At 40.1% G+C, this 17,981-nt stretch overlaps 1 protein-coding gene across 10 annotated transcripts in view; it reads left to right on the top strand.

Annotated features, from left to right (window-relative positions):
- Positions 1–17,981, top strand: part of PARD3B (par-3 family cell polarity regulator beta) — a 656,325-nt gene that overhangs the window by 400,962 nt on the left and 237,382 nt on the right. For all 10 annotated transcript variants that reach the window (XR_010919815.1, XM_067548843.1, XM_067548841.1 and 7 more), the window contains 2 exons: positions 2,038–2,143; positions 3,702–3,817. Coding sequence is in view for 9 of the 10 variants with exons in the window: in XM_067548843.1 (XP_067404944.1) it covers positions 2,038–2,143; positions 3,702–3,817 (222 nt within the window). In the remaining variant the exon portion in view is untranslated. The remainder of the gene's footprint in view (positions 1–2,037; positions 2,144–3,701; positions 3,818–17,981) is intronic.

Genomic DNA, 17,981 nt, shown 5'->3' with positions numbered 1-17,981 from the left:
TAGAACAGCCTTTCCAAAACAAAGAATTGTTTAAACTGAAGGAACAAAGAGCAAAGGGGTTTTAACAGAGCAAACAGTCAGCATATATATCCAAACTAGTTTATGCCAAAGACCCCAGCCTCAGGGACCTCAAGGGGGAACCGGTCAGCACCTCAGCAGTCCCTATATCTCTCCCCGCTCCCATCTTCAGGAGCAGACCTTTCATTAGTCCCTCATCTGTGTCTGCCTGTATTGCTTAAAGCTGGTCATACTACTTTAAGCAGCCCACCAAAGTGGGTCCAGGATAGACTTCCAAGCAATTTGTTGTCTGCATTGTCCTGTAATTATCAAGAACGGGGTGGTTATCAGAAGTTTGTCGATCTGGGTACAAATTAACCCATATATCAAATAACACAGTAACAATCAAACACATATATGTATATGCAATATTACTAAAATATTACAGGCATCTTCCTCATTCTTCACAATGAGTCAAACTGAAGCTCAGAAAGAATGATGCAGTTAGAGAGGTAATCCAAAAACAGTAGAATCAGAGGATCTGTCGGTGTAGAGACTGAAGTAACAGAGTATAATATAGAGTGAAGAGTTGAGAGAAGTTGGTGACTGATATCAGATGAAGAAAGTGAGCCTGTCTTAAGGAGATGAAAAGGACCTCAAGAAGCAAAGGGATAGAAAGTAGAAGGGACGGAACTGGGAGGAGGAAGGTGAGAGGTCGGAGCATATTGAAGTCATGAGATCGGGGCTGCAGTAGGAGAGGCAGCAATACATGATGAACTACAAGGAGAAAGCGAGTTTTCAGTGAATGTGAGGAGGTGCACGGGCATAGGGAATAAAATCATGGATCTAGGTGAGCATGAAACATGGAGAGACTAGAGGGAAGTAGAAGGAGAGAAAATGGGCACTTACTTGGAGACAGTTATAAGTCTGGGAGAATTAGAACTTGATGAGTGAGGGAGAACGTGTAGGAGGAGGAGTGTGAAGAGTGGAAGGAGGAGGTAAAGACACTGAGTGGAGATGAGAAGAGGATGTTTATTAGTAGCAAAGAAGGCGAGAAATGGGGAGGAAGTGACAATGTGGTATGGGAAGAGAAGATAGAAAAGAGGAAAAGAACCAGAAGCAAAATTTGTGAGTAATGGTGAGGGTGTGAATGGTGAGATGGCAGGGGTGAAGTTGAGGTTTATAGCTTCCATGGGGCATAATGAAATGAAGCTGCCAGCAACTAGCAGAAGGCAGTCTGTTTAAGAGAGGGGATAACCTAGTGAAGAGTAAAAAGTAGAGAAGAAAAACAGAGCTTTGACCTTGGAATCTGAAAGTACCACTTGGGCTTCCACTCTTTGCTGCTGCTTAGTATACTGTGCTGTACTACTTCCTAAGTGAAGGGGACATTGACTCAGCCTCCATTATCATGTACTCTATCCACAGCGATTCTATTAAATACGTGTTTGTTGGTTTAGTAGCCCAGCAAACTGTAATAATGGTTCGATCAAGCATTATGACTACTTTGAATTGCCTGTTTTGGGGCCAAACTCATTCCTGGTGTAAATTAATTGCCTTTAATGGCATTATAAGAGGAATTAATACTATGATCCAGGGCTTCCTGCTTAGCCCTCCTGTCATGGAATAGTAGCAGAGAAGGAGAGGGAGGAGATATCTTCAGGGGAGGCACCTTACTACCTATCTGGGAGGTAATAAATGTTGCAAACCAAAAAAATTAAAACAGTTGAACCTATTAGTTATGTTAAAACTGTATGAGGGAAGTCAAAATCTATTAAAATGCATTAAAACAATTCGGGACTTATGCTCCACTTCATTATGTGCAGAGATTCACTGTATTTATCTTTAATTATGCATCAGCAATGCATATCAACTCTTTTGGAATTCCCAAGTGGTGTATTTTCTGCTTATGATTTTAATTCTTGTTTAGTTAGTTTAGGGATTTGTATAATTTGTGGATCACTTCAGGCCTTCCAGTCCAGATATTGAACAGTGAACTGGTGTAATATAATTGCTGCCACTACTTTGTTTAATCCCTTTTAGTTTCAGAGCCGACTATCTCTGATCGTGGTAGTGCTGAGAATGAAGTTCCACCTCCCCTGCCCCCGCACCCCAGTGAGGAGCTGCTTTCTGAAGATTATAATCATAGGTTTGGATGTAGTTTCTATTGCAGCTATTTTTATTATTTATGGCTAGAATGGCTCGGTTGTTCTCACTGATAATTGTGATGTTATTTCTCATTGATTAAAAGCACTGTTGTGGTGTAAATAGATGTGGAATCTGCACCATAATAGTTATGGTCAAGTTGACATTTCTGCAATATAAATCGTGGTTGGTTATTTTGGAATTTAATATCTTGTCTATTTCTGTAGTTTTCAAACAATGGTACATCTAAGAATGGTGATACGTGAGCTATCCTGCACTATTTTTCAAAGAATGCAGTATATCATGCATTTTTTTCTATAACCTTAAATGCATCATACACAGGTAGATTCTTATCATTTTTTTCATTGTTTTACTTAATGTACGTGAATTTCATTGGAGTTTATTTTGTCTTTTCAATATGATGTTCTCTTGTTCTTAAGGTGTATAATACATTCTCAGATACAAACTAACATAAACAAGCAAATGAAAATCCTTTGTAAACCAATCAAAATATAGGCCAAATTATCAGCTCCTTTACACCCAATGAGGATCTGGTCATATATCTCCTACAGACTGGGAAGGAAGGGAGGGAGAGAGATTTACTCTTATTTCTATTTTTAAATACTTGGGATATGCTCATATGACATAGTGATAGATACCTTGTGAGTAGAGCTGGTCAGAAAAACTTGGAACCATTTTCTATCAGAAAATGCAGTTATAACTTAGTTGAAATGCTTTGCAAAATTGTGTCTGTTTTGCTGAAATTCCCTTTTGGAAAAAAATAGGGGGGGAATCAAATTCTTGAAACATCCTTTTTCAACATATTTTGAATGAAACATTTCAATCTGTCATTTTTAAATTACCTTTGTTTGAAATTACTTTATAATTTTGAAATATATGTTGTAATATAAAATCAAAAAGCAGAATTGAAATAGAGTTTTGAGTGAGCTGAAATTAATTTTGAGGGGGGTGGGGAATTTTCTTCATAGAGAATTTTGGAATTTTCACTTTTCATTCCTATTCTAAATTAAACCAAATTTCAAATCTCAGTCCTTTGTGAAACAGAATTTCGATCCTCCACGCAGCTCTGTTTATGAGGAGCTTCAGAGTTATGGGCGGTGGTGTTCTTTGTAAATACCATCATACAAGTAGACTGTTGACATGTCAGAGAGAATGAACCAGGTGCAGTGGCTACATGTTGCTCAATTTATTTGGTAAACAATTCAGACAGGAGGTGGTTAAATAAAGCTCAACAGAAGGGAAAACACGACTGTTGGCACTGGATATTTCCCCTTCTGTTCTGTTAAATAAAATCATATTTAAATATTAAGTGTGTAAAAACAGCAGTTATCTTCATGAATAATCTGTATTTAAATATATATAATTAAATACATGTGAGTACAGGTGCTAAATCTCACAAAAGAAACTTGACAATCAGAGATGGTGTTAAGATGCATGACTGCAAACAACTGAAGGGGGAAATACATTTATATTATGAAAGTTTTAATTACTTCACTGGTTTTGTACTAGTGCCTAAATATTTTGCATGTCTTTTTCCACAGTTCTGTAGTGGATTCAGCAGCATATTTAACAGATCAGAACATCAACTTCAGATCTTTGACACCAGCCAAGCAGCCTGAATCAATTAATCTGAAAGCCTCCAAAAGCATGGATCTTGGTAAGGTGCGGGGGAGGGAACAGGTCATTGTTTTAGCCTTAGCACATCTGCAGTATCTCCTTATTTCCTGCTTTTGTTTCTTAAACACACATATTGGGGAGCATGTTCTGCAGAAGAGCTGGTGTGGTGGAGATAATGTCTGCTTCCTATAACATCTAATTACAATTACCATTTTTATTAAAGTTGAATAAAGGATATTTTTCACCGAAAGTCATTTTGTTGTCATGCATTGTACTGGAATCTCAGCTGAGGGAAAGAGAGAACTTTTGTCAAAATGAGGTAGAAGAATTGCCAGAGTTATGTCTTTAAACAATCCATGCATGTCTAAGTCTATAGCAAAATAATAAACATGTTGTTTTCTGGTAGAATTTAGATGATTGCAAAACTGCATTGGAAACAGCTGACTTTCTTAAGACAAGTTACACATTTCATCATTGACAATAACAAAGTTGAACAATCAAAACATCGCAGTAGATTTTTATAGATGCTTGAATAGTAGTAAGGTTATTGTCCACTACCCATCAGAGCTGTGCAGAAAATTTTGCAGCGTTGGTGAAACTGAGAGGAAAATTATTTTCACAACATTAACAAACCATTTGTGAGGGGGTTTTTTTGTTTTGTTTTTACCCAAATACTTTTATGTGGGAAAAGACCCAAGGTTTTTTTGCAGGTGAAAACTGAGTTGTATTTTAGTAGTAGCAAAAAGAAAAGACTCCTAGCCTTTTAAGCCTCAAAGAATCAGGAACCAAATAAAATCTTTTATATTTCTTTAATTATTCTGTGTGGCACATCTCACTCTTTTTCTGGGTATTTCATATTTAGGTTCTGATCCAGTAAATTTGAGTAGTTCCACTGATGTGGCGCTAAGCATGTGCTTAGGTCTTCTGCTAGATGAGGGCCTTAAATATATCATGAATGGCAAATTATTAATTTCTCCCAGCACTATTGCTCCTGTGACTGAATGTGCTATTCTTTTATAGCCAACACATTAAAGCTGCTCAAATGTTGATCACCTGTATTTCCTTGTGCCATAGTGCAGATTTCTTAGTAGCTTGTGTTCTGATTTTTTTATCCAGAAAATAAGTGCATTTTCATAGTAGGCATAACAAGAATTGAATGAGGTCAATAATACATGGCAAGGTAGATGAAATTAGATCAATTTGCCTTTGGGAGAAGAACTTCTGTTTAGTCTTGAGAAAAGACGGGGGGGGACCTGGTAACAGTCTTCAAATATGTTAAGGGCTTTTATAAAGAGGACTGTGATTAATTGGTTCCCCATGTCCAGTGAAGGTAGGATAAGAAGTAATGGGCATAATCTGCAGCAAGGGCGGTTTGGTTAGATAGTAGGGAAAAAATTCATCTGTAGGGATAGTTAAGTACTGGAATAGGCTTCCAAGGAAGGTTATGGAATCCTCACCATTGGAGGTTTTTAAGAACAGGTTGGACAAACTCCTGTCAGGGATGGTCTAGGTTTACTTGGTCCTGCCATAGTGCAGGAAACTGGACTTAATGATTTTTTGAGATTCCTGTCATCCCTAAATTTCTATGATTTTTTTAATGTTTTCTGGAACATTTCTGAGGAAGCACAAAATATTTTTAATTTTCAGAAGCCGGGCCATGTGATCTAAAATGAAATTCTATCTTCGAGTGATTGCTCATATCTATTCCAATATAGGTGTGTGCACGCCACAGTGCACAGTCCCGGAACGTTTTTCCCCTTAGCAGACCCCGTAGGGCTGGCACTGGTGCCCCCTGGAGTCCCGTGCTCATGCCACAGCACATGACACTGCCGGCCCTACGCCCCCTCAGTCTCTTCTTTCCGCCCGCGACAGTGGGATGGAACTAGCACTTGCTCCCTGCAAGTGCCATTCCCCTTCTTTAATCTCTTTGTTAATCAAAGTACCTAGTTAGTTTAAGTAGTATGATAAGTGCTGTAGTTTAGGAAGAAGTCCCTGATGGACTTAAGGTGGCCGGGCTATGTCCCAGCCGCCTGGGTTTAACTCTCGCCCTGTCCCCCCCCCCCCACTCGATACCTTAAGTGCCTGGAGGGGACAGCAGATGAGTAGGATATGCAAGGTTGTTAAACAGTGAGCAGAGCGGAGAGATCAGGTTTAAAGCCTTGCTCCTAGCGCAGCACTCTGCTCTGTGTCCGGGTCGTCCTGCTCCCCCTCGGTGCGGAGCGCATCGTGGGCACCGGATTCCACTCGGCACAGAGCAGCATCCCCGGTGCCCACGACGAAGAGAGCGCATGGAGCGCGGACACTCCCTTGCGCCGTGGGTATGGGCAGGGTCGAGGAGAGAGATGCACCAGCCATGACCCGTCGAGTCCCCTCCTGGTCTGCATCTCTGAGCAGGGGTCCACCCCTGACTCCTTGGAGTGAGAGAGTGCCCCTGCCAACGCGGGAAGAATTATCAGAACTTTTTTTTATGGAGATCCTTCAGCTACAGAACTGTGGAGTGAGATCAGACATACTGAAGTCTGTGAGGAACCTTTACAAAACATGCCCAGGATGCAATTTTTGCCCTTTTAAACCAGGGGACTCCAATTGTTGTAGTATCACATGGTAGAGAGAGCCAGCATCTTAGGTTTCAAGGTCCAAAACCATTTAGGGCTTTCTGTGTTAACATTTTGAACTCCATATACAACCAGTGGAGAACATAGAGCATTCATGAAATAGTTTCTGGGTAGTCCATATGTGTGGCCAAATGTACAATGTGTTACAATAGCCTAATCTCAAGATGACAAAGGCACATAAAACTCTAGCAATGTCTGCATCAGAAAGATCACCTGGCACAGAGGACATAACTATGCAGGACACATCTGCCACCAGGTATCCTGGAGCAGCCCCAAACAGTGAAATTGTCTGGCACTCCCTAAATCTGCGGTTCCAATACTATCCTCACTGCTTTTCAGTTGCCTCTCCAATCCCTCCAATATTGCATTGCATTGCATTCTTCTGGGTTAAACTCTTTTATCCATGCTCCCATCTCTTAAGAGATTGGGTCATTTGTTCCACTGCACAAGCCAGTTCAAGCATGGAGAACAGTGAGTTGGATGTCATCATCATTTGAGTATGCCACAGCCCATGTCCGTACACTGTCACTCTCTACTAACTTGCATACGTGTTGACTGGGGAGGCTGTCAAAATATATTTCTGAGGTATACTGCATGACAGAGCCCTTAGAGCACAAGAGCAGTTGCCCATATCTACCCACTGGGACATCTCACAAAAATAATAGCAATTCTACTTGCCTTCTTGGGTACTATAGATGAGCCTATAAAATCTGATGATCATAGAATCATAGAATATTAGAGTTGGAAGGGACCTCAGGAGGTCATCTAGTCCAACCCCCTGCTCAAAGCAGGACTAACCTCAGCTATATCATCCCAGCCAAGGCTTTGTCAAGCCTCACCTTAAAAACCTCTAAAGATGGAGATTCCACCACCTCTCTAGGTAACCCATTCCAGTGCTTCACCACCCTCCTAGTGAAAAACTTTTTCCTAATATCCAACTTAGACCTCCCCAACTGCAACTTGAGACCATTGCTCCTTGTTCTGTCATCTGCCACTACCGAGAAGAGCCTAGCCCCATCCTCCCTGGGTAGTTAAAGGCCGCTATCAAATCCCCCCTCATTCTTCTCTTTTGCAGACTAAACAAGCCCAGTTCCCTCAGCCTCTCCTCATAAGTCCTGTGCTCCAGCCCCCTAATCATTTTTGTTGCCCTCCGCTGTACTCTCTCCAACTTGTCCACATCCTTTTTGTAGTGGGGGGCCCAAAACTGGACACAATATTCTAAATGCGGCCTCACCAATGCCGAATAGAGGGGAATAATCACTTCCCGTGACCTGCTGGCAATGCCCCTCCTAATGCAGCCCAATATGCTATTAGCCTTCTTGACAACCAGGGCACACTGCTGACTCATATCCAGCTTTTTATCCACTGTTACCCCCAGGTCCTTTTCTGCAGAGCTGCTGCCTAGCTCGTCGGTCCCCAGTCTATAGCTGTGCATGGGATTCTTCCTTCCTAAGTGGAGGACTCTGCACTTTTCTTTGTTGAACCTCATTAGATTTCTTTTGGCCCAATCCTCCAGTTTGTTTAGGTCACTCTGTATCCTATTCCTACCTTCCAGGGTATCTACCACTCCCCCCAGCTTAGTGTCATCCGCAAATTTGCTGAGGGTGCAGTCTATCCCATCCTCCAGATCATTAATAAAGATGTTGAACAAAACCGGCCCCAGGACCGACCCCTGGGGCACTCCGCTTGTGACCGGCTGCCAGCTAGACATGGAGCCATTGATCACTACTCGTTGAGCCCTATGCTCTATCCAGTTCTCTATCCATTTTATAGTCCATTCATCCAACCCATACTTCTTTAGTTTGCTGATAAGAATACTGTGAGAGACAGTATCAAAAGCTTTGCTAAAGTCAAGGTATATCACATCCACCGCCTTCCCTACATCCACAGAGCCAGTGACCTCATCATAGAAAGCAATCAGGTTGGTCAGGCATGACTTTCCCTTGGTGAATCCGTGTTTACTGTTCCTGATCACCTTCCTCTCTTCCAAGTGCCTTAAAATGGATTCCTTAAGGACCTGCTCCATGATTTTTCCAGGGATTGAAGTGAGGCTGATCGGTCTGTAGTTCCCCGGATCCTCTTTCCTCCCTTTTTTGAAGATGGGCACTAATTTGCTTTTTTCCAGTCCTCAGGGACCTCCCCCTGTTGCCATGAGCTTTCAAAGATAATAGCCAATGGCTCTGAAATCACCTCAGCCAACTCCCTCAGCACCCTCGGGTGCATTGCATCCGGCCCCATGGACTTGTGTATGTCTAATCCTTCTAAATAGTCTTGGACCTGTTTCTTCAGCACTGCGGGATGTTCGCCTCCTTCCCATTCTGTGCCACCCAGTACAGTAGTCTGGGAGCTGATCTTGTCTGTGAAGACAGAGGCAAAAAAGGCATTGAGTACTTCAGCTTTCTCCACATCCTCCATCACTAGGTCGCCTCCCTCATTCTCTAAGGGGCCCACACTTTCCCTAATCTTCCTCTTGTTGGCAACATGCCTGTAGAAACCCTTCTTGTTCCCCTTCACGTCCCTTGCTAGCTTCAACTCCAATTGGCTTTGTCCTTCCTGATTTCATTCCTGCACGTTCGAGCAGTGTTTTTATAATCCTCCCTAGTCCTCTGACCAAGCTTCCACTTCTTGTAAGCTTCTTTTTTGCGATTAAGTTTGCCAAGGACATCTTTGTTAAGCCAAGCTGGATGCCTACCATATTTGCTATTCTTTCTGCACATCGGGATGGTTTGCTCCTGTGCCCTCAATAAGGTCTCTTTAAAATACAGCCAGCTCTCTTGGGTTCCTTTCCCCCTCATATTAACCTCCCAGGGAATCCTGCTCATCAGTTCCCTGAGGGAGCCAAAGTCCGCTTTTCTGAAGTCCATGGTCCGTATCCTGCTGTTCTCCTTTCTTCCTTTTGTCAGGATCCTGAACTCGACCATCTCATGGTCACTGCTGCCTAGGTTGCCACCCACTTCTATTTCCCCTACCAAATCTTCCCTGTTCATGAGCAGCAGGTCAAGAGAAGCACGGCCCCTAGTTGGTTGCTCCAGCACTTGCACCAAGAAATTGTCTGCGACACTCTCCAAAAACTTCCTGGATTGTTTGTGATCTGCTGTATTGCTCTTCCAGCAGATGTCAGAGTAATTGAAGTCTCCCATGATCAGAGGTATCAAAAGCTCCTGACGAACAAAAAACTGGCATGAACACTTGACCTACTAACAATGGATGAAGATCATCAGCCAGTCCTTTTTCAGTCTTGTACCTGGGCCTGAAACCTGTGTGACTTGAAGTCAAGGAAACATGACTGAAAAAGGATCGTAGTTTCCCTCAGAAAAGAGAGATTAGATCCAGATTGATAGCTGTCAAGACTGTTAGTGTCAATAATTGGTTTCCTGAATTAGCCATTTTACAAGAACTTGGTTTAAAAATAAGTCACACCCAGCTCTCTGTTCCATGTTTTCCTCATCCCATAGGGAACATTCTTAGCCAGTGTTGAGCCCAGTCCTTCCCTACTTGCTTTTCTTCACCATCAAGAAGGGTGAGGGTCCAAATCACAGGTTGTAGACTGAAACTGCTCCTAGAATCAAGGTGAGCAGCGCTGACTGACAGTAAAGGGGAAACAGTATTTGTCATCTCAAAAAAACAAACAAACAAACAAAAAAAACTATGTCATCTCCATAGAGGCAGACAGCTCGGTTGTGATCTGACTATTTCTATTTACAAAGCATCATGAAAATTCTTCTGTGAGAAATATTCAATTCTGATAGTGAATACTGTGCAGTTTAAGTAGGCTAATCACCATTCAAAACAGATCTGTTATCTGAGAGTTTGCAGAGCTATGGGCATAGAGACAAAGACCATCTTCTTTGCCTCCTCTACAGCAGTGACAAAGACTTAAAAAATGCTTTGTCATTATCATTCAGACTCATCATTGGATTGCCATAACTGGCATTCTAGCCATCTTCTCACTCATTTCATGTTCCAGATCATTTATGACCAATAGTGGCCTATGAGTGCTGAGCCAGGGAATGGACATTTAGGAGCCACAATATCAAAAGTCAAGGACATACAGTTATAAAATTATAGTAGTGGTTAGTGTGGTCTGTTGGCAAAATAGGAATATGATATGCTCCATCAATCTAGAAGGGCAGACGCTTAGGTCTGTCACCATGATAGAGGAGTCTTACCCTTTATTAAATCACGACCCTCCCAGAGCAGCCTTTTACACAAGTTGGAAGTAAAATTGGATACTCCATTTTTATGTCCCAAGAAAGTCAGACTTTGGTAAATCAGTCTCTTTTGCATATGGGTTATAGACCAAAGTTTCTGTCCTGAGGCAGTCTAAGCTGTCACCTTCAGTAAAGAGACTCATGTTATAGCACCAAAAGGTCTGAAGGCTCATTTTGCCAATGTTATGATAGTACAGCTACTAGGAATTTGGTGCAGTTCTACATGTCATTGCTATTTAGCTGCAGAGACTAGGACAAATGCTTTTTTGTGCAATATGATTAAATGTATTCCTCTGCCCACCTTTGAGAGTTTACACCTTGCTAGTCATCAAGGCTGGAGATCTTGGATACAATTTTTCTGATGCTTTCAAAAGTTTACTAGAGTATGCTTTTAAATGAGGCTGTATCATTTCCTTGTTATGTATCTGTGTTCCATTCATGCAATTTACTTATAGCCAAAGCCAGGTACTACTTAATTGAAATTGCAGAGACAGTAAGACACTGACATTAGTCATCCAGACACTTACTAAAATCAGAAAATCAGTAATAATAACTTGGATTTCTGTGCAGTCATTCAATTGAAATATGTTGTGTACCCACCATTAGCTTTCATTGCACAGCCAGAAGTATCTTTGCAAGATAGGCTTATATGTAGAATATTTCTTGGAAACTGCATCTTCCTTGCAAAAGGGAGACATCTTCCAGATATCAACAATAGTCTACTTCAGCTGTTTTTGTTGTTGTTAGTTAGTTCTTTTGCTTATTCCAGCCACACAGTCTTCACTGCAGTTGCCCAGGTGTCACTGATTAGCCCTGTAATTGGAAATTAGTAAACAATTCTATTGATAACATAAGAAAGAGCAGAGCCCAGCTCACTTCCTCTTATCTGGTTTGCACTGTGGAGCTAACAAGTTTATGAAATAATAAAAAAACCTTTTTCTCTAAAATGAGCTGACATGTACACAAGGAGCAATTCTGTTGAGTAAGAATATGTCATTACTACATACTCACTTTTCGGAGTGGAAAAACACACTTAAAACTATCGTTTTCCCTTCACATCTATTTTTTGTAGGTCTTCAAACCTTTGTGGAAGACTACTCTGTTTTCCAATTGTATTGATACAAATTAAGTTAAATCATTATTAATACCTTTAATGACTGACACTTAATACCAGGAAATAAAAGGGAGTGATCAAATAATATAGAGGACTTAAAATACAGCATCACTTTGTCATTTTCAATATACTCTGCACCATTTGAGGGAGCTGCACATATGAAGGTGAAGATAGATTACTTACCAATAGCTACTTTTTTTTTGGTTGCGGTTGTTGAACTGGAGGATGAAAATTAGTGTGCTTTAAAAGAAAAAGGGGTGTTTTATTATTTGCTTATAAACCTCTTTAATTTCCATAAATCGTTACTTAGGCTTTGCATAAATATACTATAAAAACCACATCCATGGGAACTGTATGCAAAATATGAAAGTGCTGCTTGTTTTAACCTGCAACATGAAATTGAAGAGTATTAGTGTATTGCAATGTTGTTATATATCAATCAAGCAAAATACTCCGTAGACTCAAAATTTAAAGATATCATTTTTATATGCAACACAACACAATACCCATGACCGGTATCCTGTACTGCTGCTCAGAATACCCTTCTACAACAATCCACAGACCTCAGTTGGTTAGGCTGCATGGCCTGGAAAAACAGAGGTGGGTTTTTTTTTACCTGTTTTTAAATGTGAGTGAATAATTAGCTGTTATAATATCATTAGGCAAATTCATGGAGTTCCTTAACCTTGGGGCATGATTAGTGGAGACACCAACCAACTCCATTTATGTATTTAGTGGTAATTATTAAATAGATATGCTAAGACACAGGTATGGGAAGTTCTGCAAGGAGGTATACATTTAGCTAAATAAGCATTTCTTTGACAATAAAGGGTTTTGTAGGTTACAAATCAGACTTTTCACGTCATTTCAAAATTGTAGGAAGCTAGTGTTTTAGAGAGGGGTGTGGGAGATATGATCTTTATTGGTTACCTTACTGGATTGCTCTGAATCAGATGATGCTTTGTGAGACAGAAGTCCAAGATCCAGGAAGTAACCAAGCCAGGGATATCAGGGTGGTAATGGAGATAATTATTTTTCAAATGGAGGGATGTCTTGATTGAAATATGGCTGAAAAGATACTTAGGGCAAAATCGGTGCTGACTTTATGGCATTAGTGGTCAACAAGCTGTTTTGTATCACAAAATATAATGCTAGTTTTGTTAGAGCTTTAACCGATTGATAATCAGTGAGATCAAATGGAAGAAAATGACTCTGTGTTGGTGAGTAAATCATTGCAGAATATAAATCAGTCATGTTTGGGTTGTGAGCAAGTTTTAAACCTGTCAGATTCCTTTCTAATATACTTTCTTAACAAGAAATTTCTTAACAATGTTAATTTACCAAATCCTCCATTGGAGGGAAGGACTTTTTAAAAATAAAAGCATCAGACCCTCCTTTCAGCTAATATCGAGCTAAGCAAAATTATAATATGTAAGCCCTTGGCTGTCTGGGGGACAAAGTATCAGCCACTATCTCAAAACTTATCCAGTTCATATCATAAGTAACTTTCTAATACTGTCAAGTAAGCCAGAATTTTCTGAGGGCAGACTACAGGGTAAATTGTTAGAAATGGATGCTACTGTGTTCTCAAAAATTAGGGAAACATCTGAAGTCCTTAATAGATCTCTAATTGGAGAATGAACCCCAATCTGTTGTAAAAACGTTGGGGTTACTTGATTTAGATAATTGAAATGTTAGAAGAAAATCAACCATATGTATATATTGATGTTATGAACAAGAAGGGACTGGTAATAATGAAGTTTAAATTTTAGATCACCTTTAAGATAATGGCATTTTTAAATCTTATTCCCCATCCAATTCCTCTAATTTATGAATGGCAGATTTGATTATGAACTTTTGGATTAACTATGGGAGCCTAGTAGAGTGATAATGACATAGTGTAGGTGCATAGTGAAGCTAGATCAGTATTAATGTTTTACTGTGTTTCATTAGAAAGAGATTCATCTGCTTGATAGAGGTTAAAGAGAATTAGAAAAGGCAACTAAAACAACGAAAGTCCTGTAGCACCTTATAGACTAACAAATTTCTGCGGGCATAAGCTTTCGTGGGCTACAACCCACTGCAGACTAACATGGTTCCCCTCTGGAACTTTTCAAAAAGGCAACTGTAGCCTTTATAATATTGATGGGTTGATATTACCAATGTTACCTCAAGCCATAATAGCCTGTGCCAAAGGTTTGCACTCCCTAAGAGCTGCAGTTTCAGAATTACCAGGGTGACAACCACTAATAGAAATATCATTAGGTCTGGAGACTGTAGGAGTGCATGAGGAACGATAGCAGTAATCACAAAAACATTCATAAGTTATCAGTCTCCCTTATATTAAAAACCTTACTACACAGATAATCAATGTTTTAGATGCAAAAATGAAGATGGAAGATTAGCATAAAATGTCCATCATCAATCTTGTCAGACTCTCCTCCCCAAGAATACCACTGAGATGGGTGGATCTTTCATCAGGTGATCATCTGTGGAGGGTCTCCTGATGGACTTTTCCTCCCTATTCATGCTGAGGAAACCCTTTTATTCTGTTACACTCACACCCATAACCCATAGGCATATGCATGATGGTTCCCATCCCTTTTCCTTTATCTGGACTTCCACACCCCAAAAATATTGAGGTACCCCACTTTCCATAGCCTATCCTCTTAGTTCCCCTTATCATCATTAACATTTACATCAATAAGTCCACATGGTAACTTGCAGTCATCACAGAATTTTCCACTACATTACAATTGGGCCTCCTGCAGTATTGACGGGCACATTAGTGGCATATTTTCCCAAACATCACCCATTAACAAATATGTTATGATAATCTTGCAACTTTACTCCTGCAGGGTTTACTCCTCGGTCAACGTCTTTGAGACCTATGGCCTGACATGGCTAAGCTGAAATTTCACAGGTCTCACTTTACAGCCTTACCTTACTTGTACACCTATACACTCTTACCAATAATACATGTTTATCACCCCTATATTACCCTATTTATTCCTACACTTTTACCTACAACTTAAATCTATTCATCAGACATTGTTTTCTGTTGTTGGCATTAATTCACATGTAATCAGTTATATGATTATATAAGGTATTTAGCTACACAACAAAGGTGTAAAATAAGGGGTTCTTTGACTGGTGTCCCTGTGGGTGCTCCACTTCAGGTGTCGGTGAGTCCCAGCGCCATTGATCAGAGATTTGTGCGACAGTGCCTGTATGGACCACACATGCAAGGAGGGTGTCTCATTGCTGGTGCCCTAACTGCCATGCGTGTAGCCTAACCCCCTCAGTTCCTTTTCAACCATCCCCAGCCTGAGATGGAGCTCTGCAGCACTACTTTCACGCTAAGATAAAAGTTAAAAAATAGTTAATTTAGGAATAGTTTAGTCATAGATTTTAGTCATAAAATAAGTTAGTTAACCTATATAGTTTTTTTTAAAAAAAAAAAAGCTTTTTTTCTCATGTTAATATACCTAGTTTAATTAGATGTACGAAGTATCATTTCTCTACAAAAAACAAAAACAAAAACAAAACAAAACAGAAATGCTGGGATCACCAGGATTTAAGAGATGTGAATCCTGCAGGGATGCAATCCTGATATTGGATGAGCTCACACTCTGTGTCAGGTGCCTGGGAGAGGGCCATATCCCTGCTAAGTGCACTCACTGTCCCAAGATTAAAGCTAGAACCAGGTGAGACAGAGATCTCTGCCGTAAGCTTATCCTCTTGGAAAAGTCCCTACAGCCTACCTCCGAGTCTGACACAGGAGACAAAGTCAAAACTCTGACTCAATTCTCCAATGTAAAAAGGAAGAGAGCCACGACCTTGCCCGTTAGAGACATGCCCAAACAAAAGCGGAACATCACTTAAAGAGGAAGAGAAAGTTACTCACCCTGTTGCTGTAACTGAGGTTCTTTGAGATGTGTGTCCCTGTGGATGCTCTGTTACCCACCCTCCATCCCACTACTTCGGAGTATCTAGAAGCCTCCACGGTAGAGAAGGAACTGAGGGGGTCAGGCCGTGCGCATGGTGGTTAGGGCGCCAACAATGTCGCGAGACACCCTCCATGCATGTGCGGCCCATACAGGCACTGCTGCACAAATCTCTGATCAATGGTGCCAGGACGCACCGCCACCTGAAGTGGAGCACCTTCACACATCTCGAAGAACCTCGGTTACTGCATGAGATGAGTAACTTGCTCTTATGGCCTCAATTGATAGAGTAATACTGAAGAATGAAGGGTTGATGTGACACTAAAAGTAAGGGAAGAATTTGGCGACTGTGAAATGATACAATGATGCTGTATGCTGCCAAATAAAAAGCTTTAATTTAAAAATAGAAATGTGATCCTATGTACTGCACAGCACTGATTGCATATAGTTGGTTCTTTAGCAGTAATGGTTGATGCAAACAAAGTATGGGATGTATTGAATCTATAATGTCAGGGAAACTCTTGGAATATAACTGAGTTAAGCTGTCAAATTAATTACAATCTTTCTTAAAAGAACAGTTTAGAGCAAACAAGTACAGATGAGAAAATGAACCTGAGAAGTCTTTCAGCCCCTTTAATGCTTTAGGCTCTCAGTAGCTCAGGCTGAGCACCTAAATATTAAGGCACTCTGGTTGCCCTTTGCTACTACTTAAAGGCCATACTCTATCCTCAGTCTTTGTGCAAGCCTCCTATTAGTCTTCATGCTGGGGGGAGTTAGCCAGTGCTCAGCATCTCTCAGAATCAGTCCCATTGTTATCAATGTGAGAGAGTAGCTATGGGTTGTGGATAGTTTCTGGCTCTAACTTTGTAGACCTGGCCTATGATCATAATTTAAAATGTAACATGGCCCTTGCCTGCTTTAGAGTATCACTAGAAACAGTAAATTCTAAAGGAAAAGTGGTATGAAATACAACTGTTTAGAGAACTGGTGTGAGAGTTTTCAGCTTGTATCCTACCATGTAACAGTAAGCCATCCTCCCTAGTACAGAGGGAATAAAAACCCACTGCACTTACAAAGTATAGTAGGAGATTCTGAAAAATAAATGAAACAGGTAGCAAAACATTCAAAGAGCTGGTTGAGTGCCAGAATTTGACACAATCCCTGAGTAATGTACTCCCATATCTAGATTGGGAGTCACTGCACCAAGAAAATAAAAGCTGCAAGAGTGTCATGTCAGTGACACTATCATTGACTAAAATTAATTGATAGTGCTATGTCTTTATTATGCTGAACGGGTTGTGTAAGGATAAAATCCATCTGGAAAGCCAGTGACCAATTTGTTGCCATGTTTTACTGTAATATGTTTAGATCAGAAAAAGTAATTTATTAGATTCTAAAAAGCATGTAAGCAGCATTTGTGTATGTAGCTAGGGAACAGGGTCCTTACTAATTAACTTGCTTATTACAAAAAGTTTTATGGTAGACTTCCTCAAACAGAGAATGTTGTTTGAGGAATTAGTTTTCCAGAAAATTCCATGATGTTCTATTGTTTTAGATTCGCTTTTTATTTTGTAATCAGTAATGTAAAACTGCTCTTAAAAAGCATGTCATTTTGTTCACAAGCATAGTACTGTAACCTTCACATATTTTTAAAAGTTGTTTAAATAGATATTGGTCAATATGCAAAAAGATTAATGTAAATTAAAGAGGCACTGTAAGTTAAAATTGTAATACCCTGCATTTGGTAAAGAAGAGCAACTTGATTTTTTTTGTGCGGAACAATTTTATGTTAGCTTAAAAAGAGAAGTCTATGGGCCCTAAACTGATCCGCAAAAAAGAAGAAACGTTGAACATCATCATTGGTAGATGCATTGATTTTGGTTTTCTAAACAACTGTTGGAAACTCATTTACTGACCATTAAGGAAAATGTTGTTTCATTCAGAAAAACAAAACTCTTATGACTCTATTTAGAATATGCACTGCATGGTGAACCATTGAAAAGAAAGAAGTTGATGTAAAACACATAACTTGGTTATCCTGAGCATGACATGGAGATGCCAGTCAGACTGAGTAAAAGGGAATAGACAAGCATTTTTATCATCATGGTTACTTCTATTGATACTAAGCATTACATCATATTCTAGAGTGCTGCTTTACTTCAAGCATTTCAACATAAAATATTGGAAATCTTAACACATTTGCATACTCATGTTGTAGAGCTTTTCTGCCTCTTGACATAGTGTTGGCTTGAAAAAAGAGTAATGCTAGCTGTGAGTGTTTAACTGGAGAAATTTCTGCTTGTTAGGAATATGCCAT

Source organism: Emydura macquarii, unplaced genomic scaffold (assembly GCF_026122565.2).
Source record: "Emydura macquarii macquarii isolate MOO-44397 ecotype Brisbane River unplaced genomic scaffold, CSIRO-AGI_Emac_v2 contig_1253, whole genome shotgun sequence".
NCBI lineage: Eukaryota > Metazoa > Chordata > Testudines > Chelidae > Emydura > Emydura macquarii.
The sequence above is the reverse complement of the archived record's forward strand: the minus strand, read 5'-3'. Positions and strand labels throughout refer to the sequence as shown.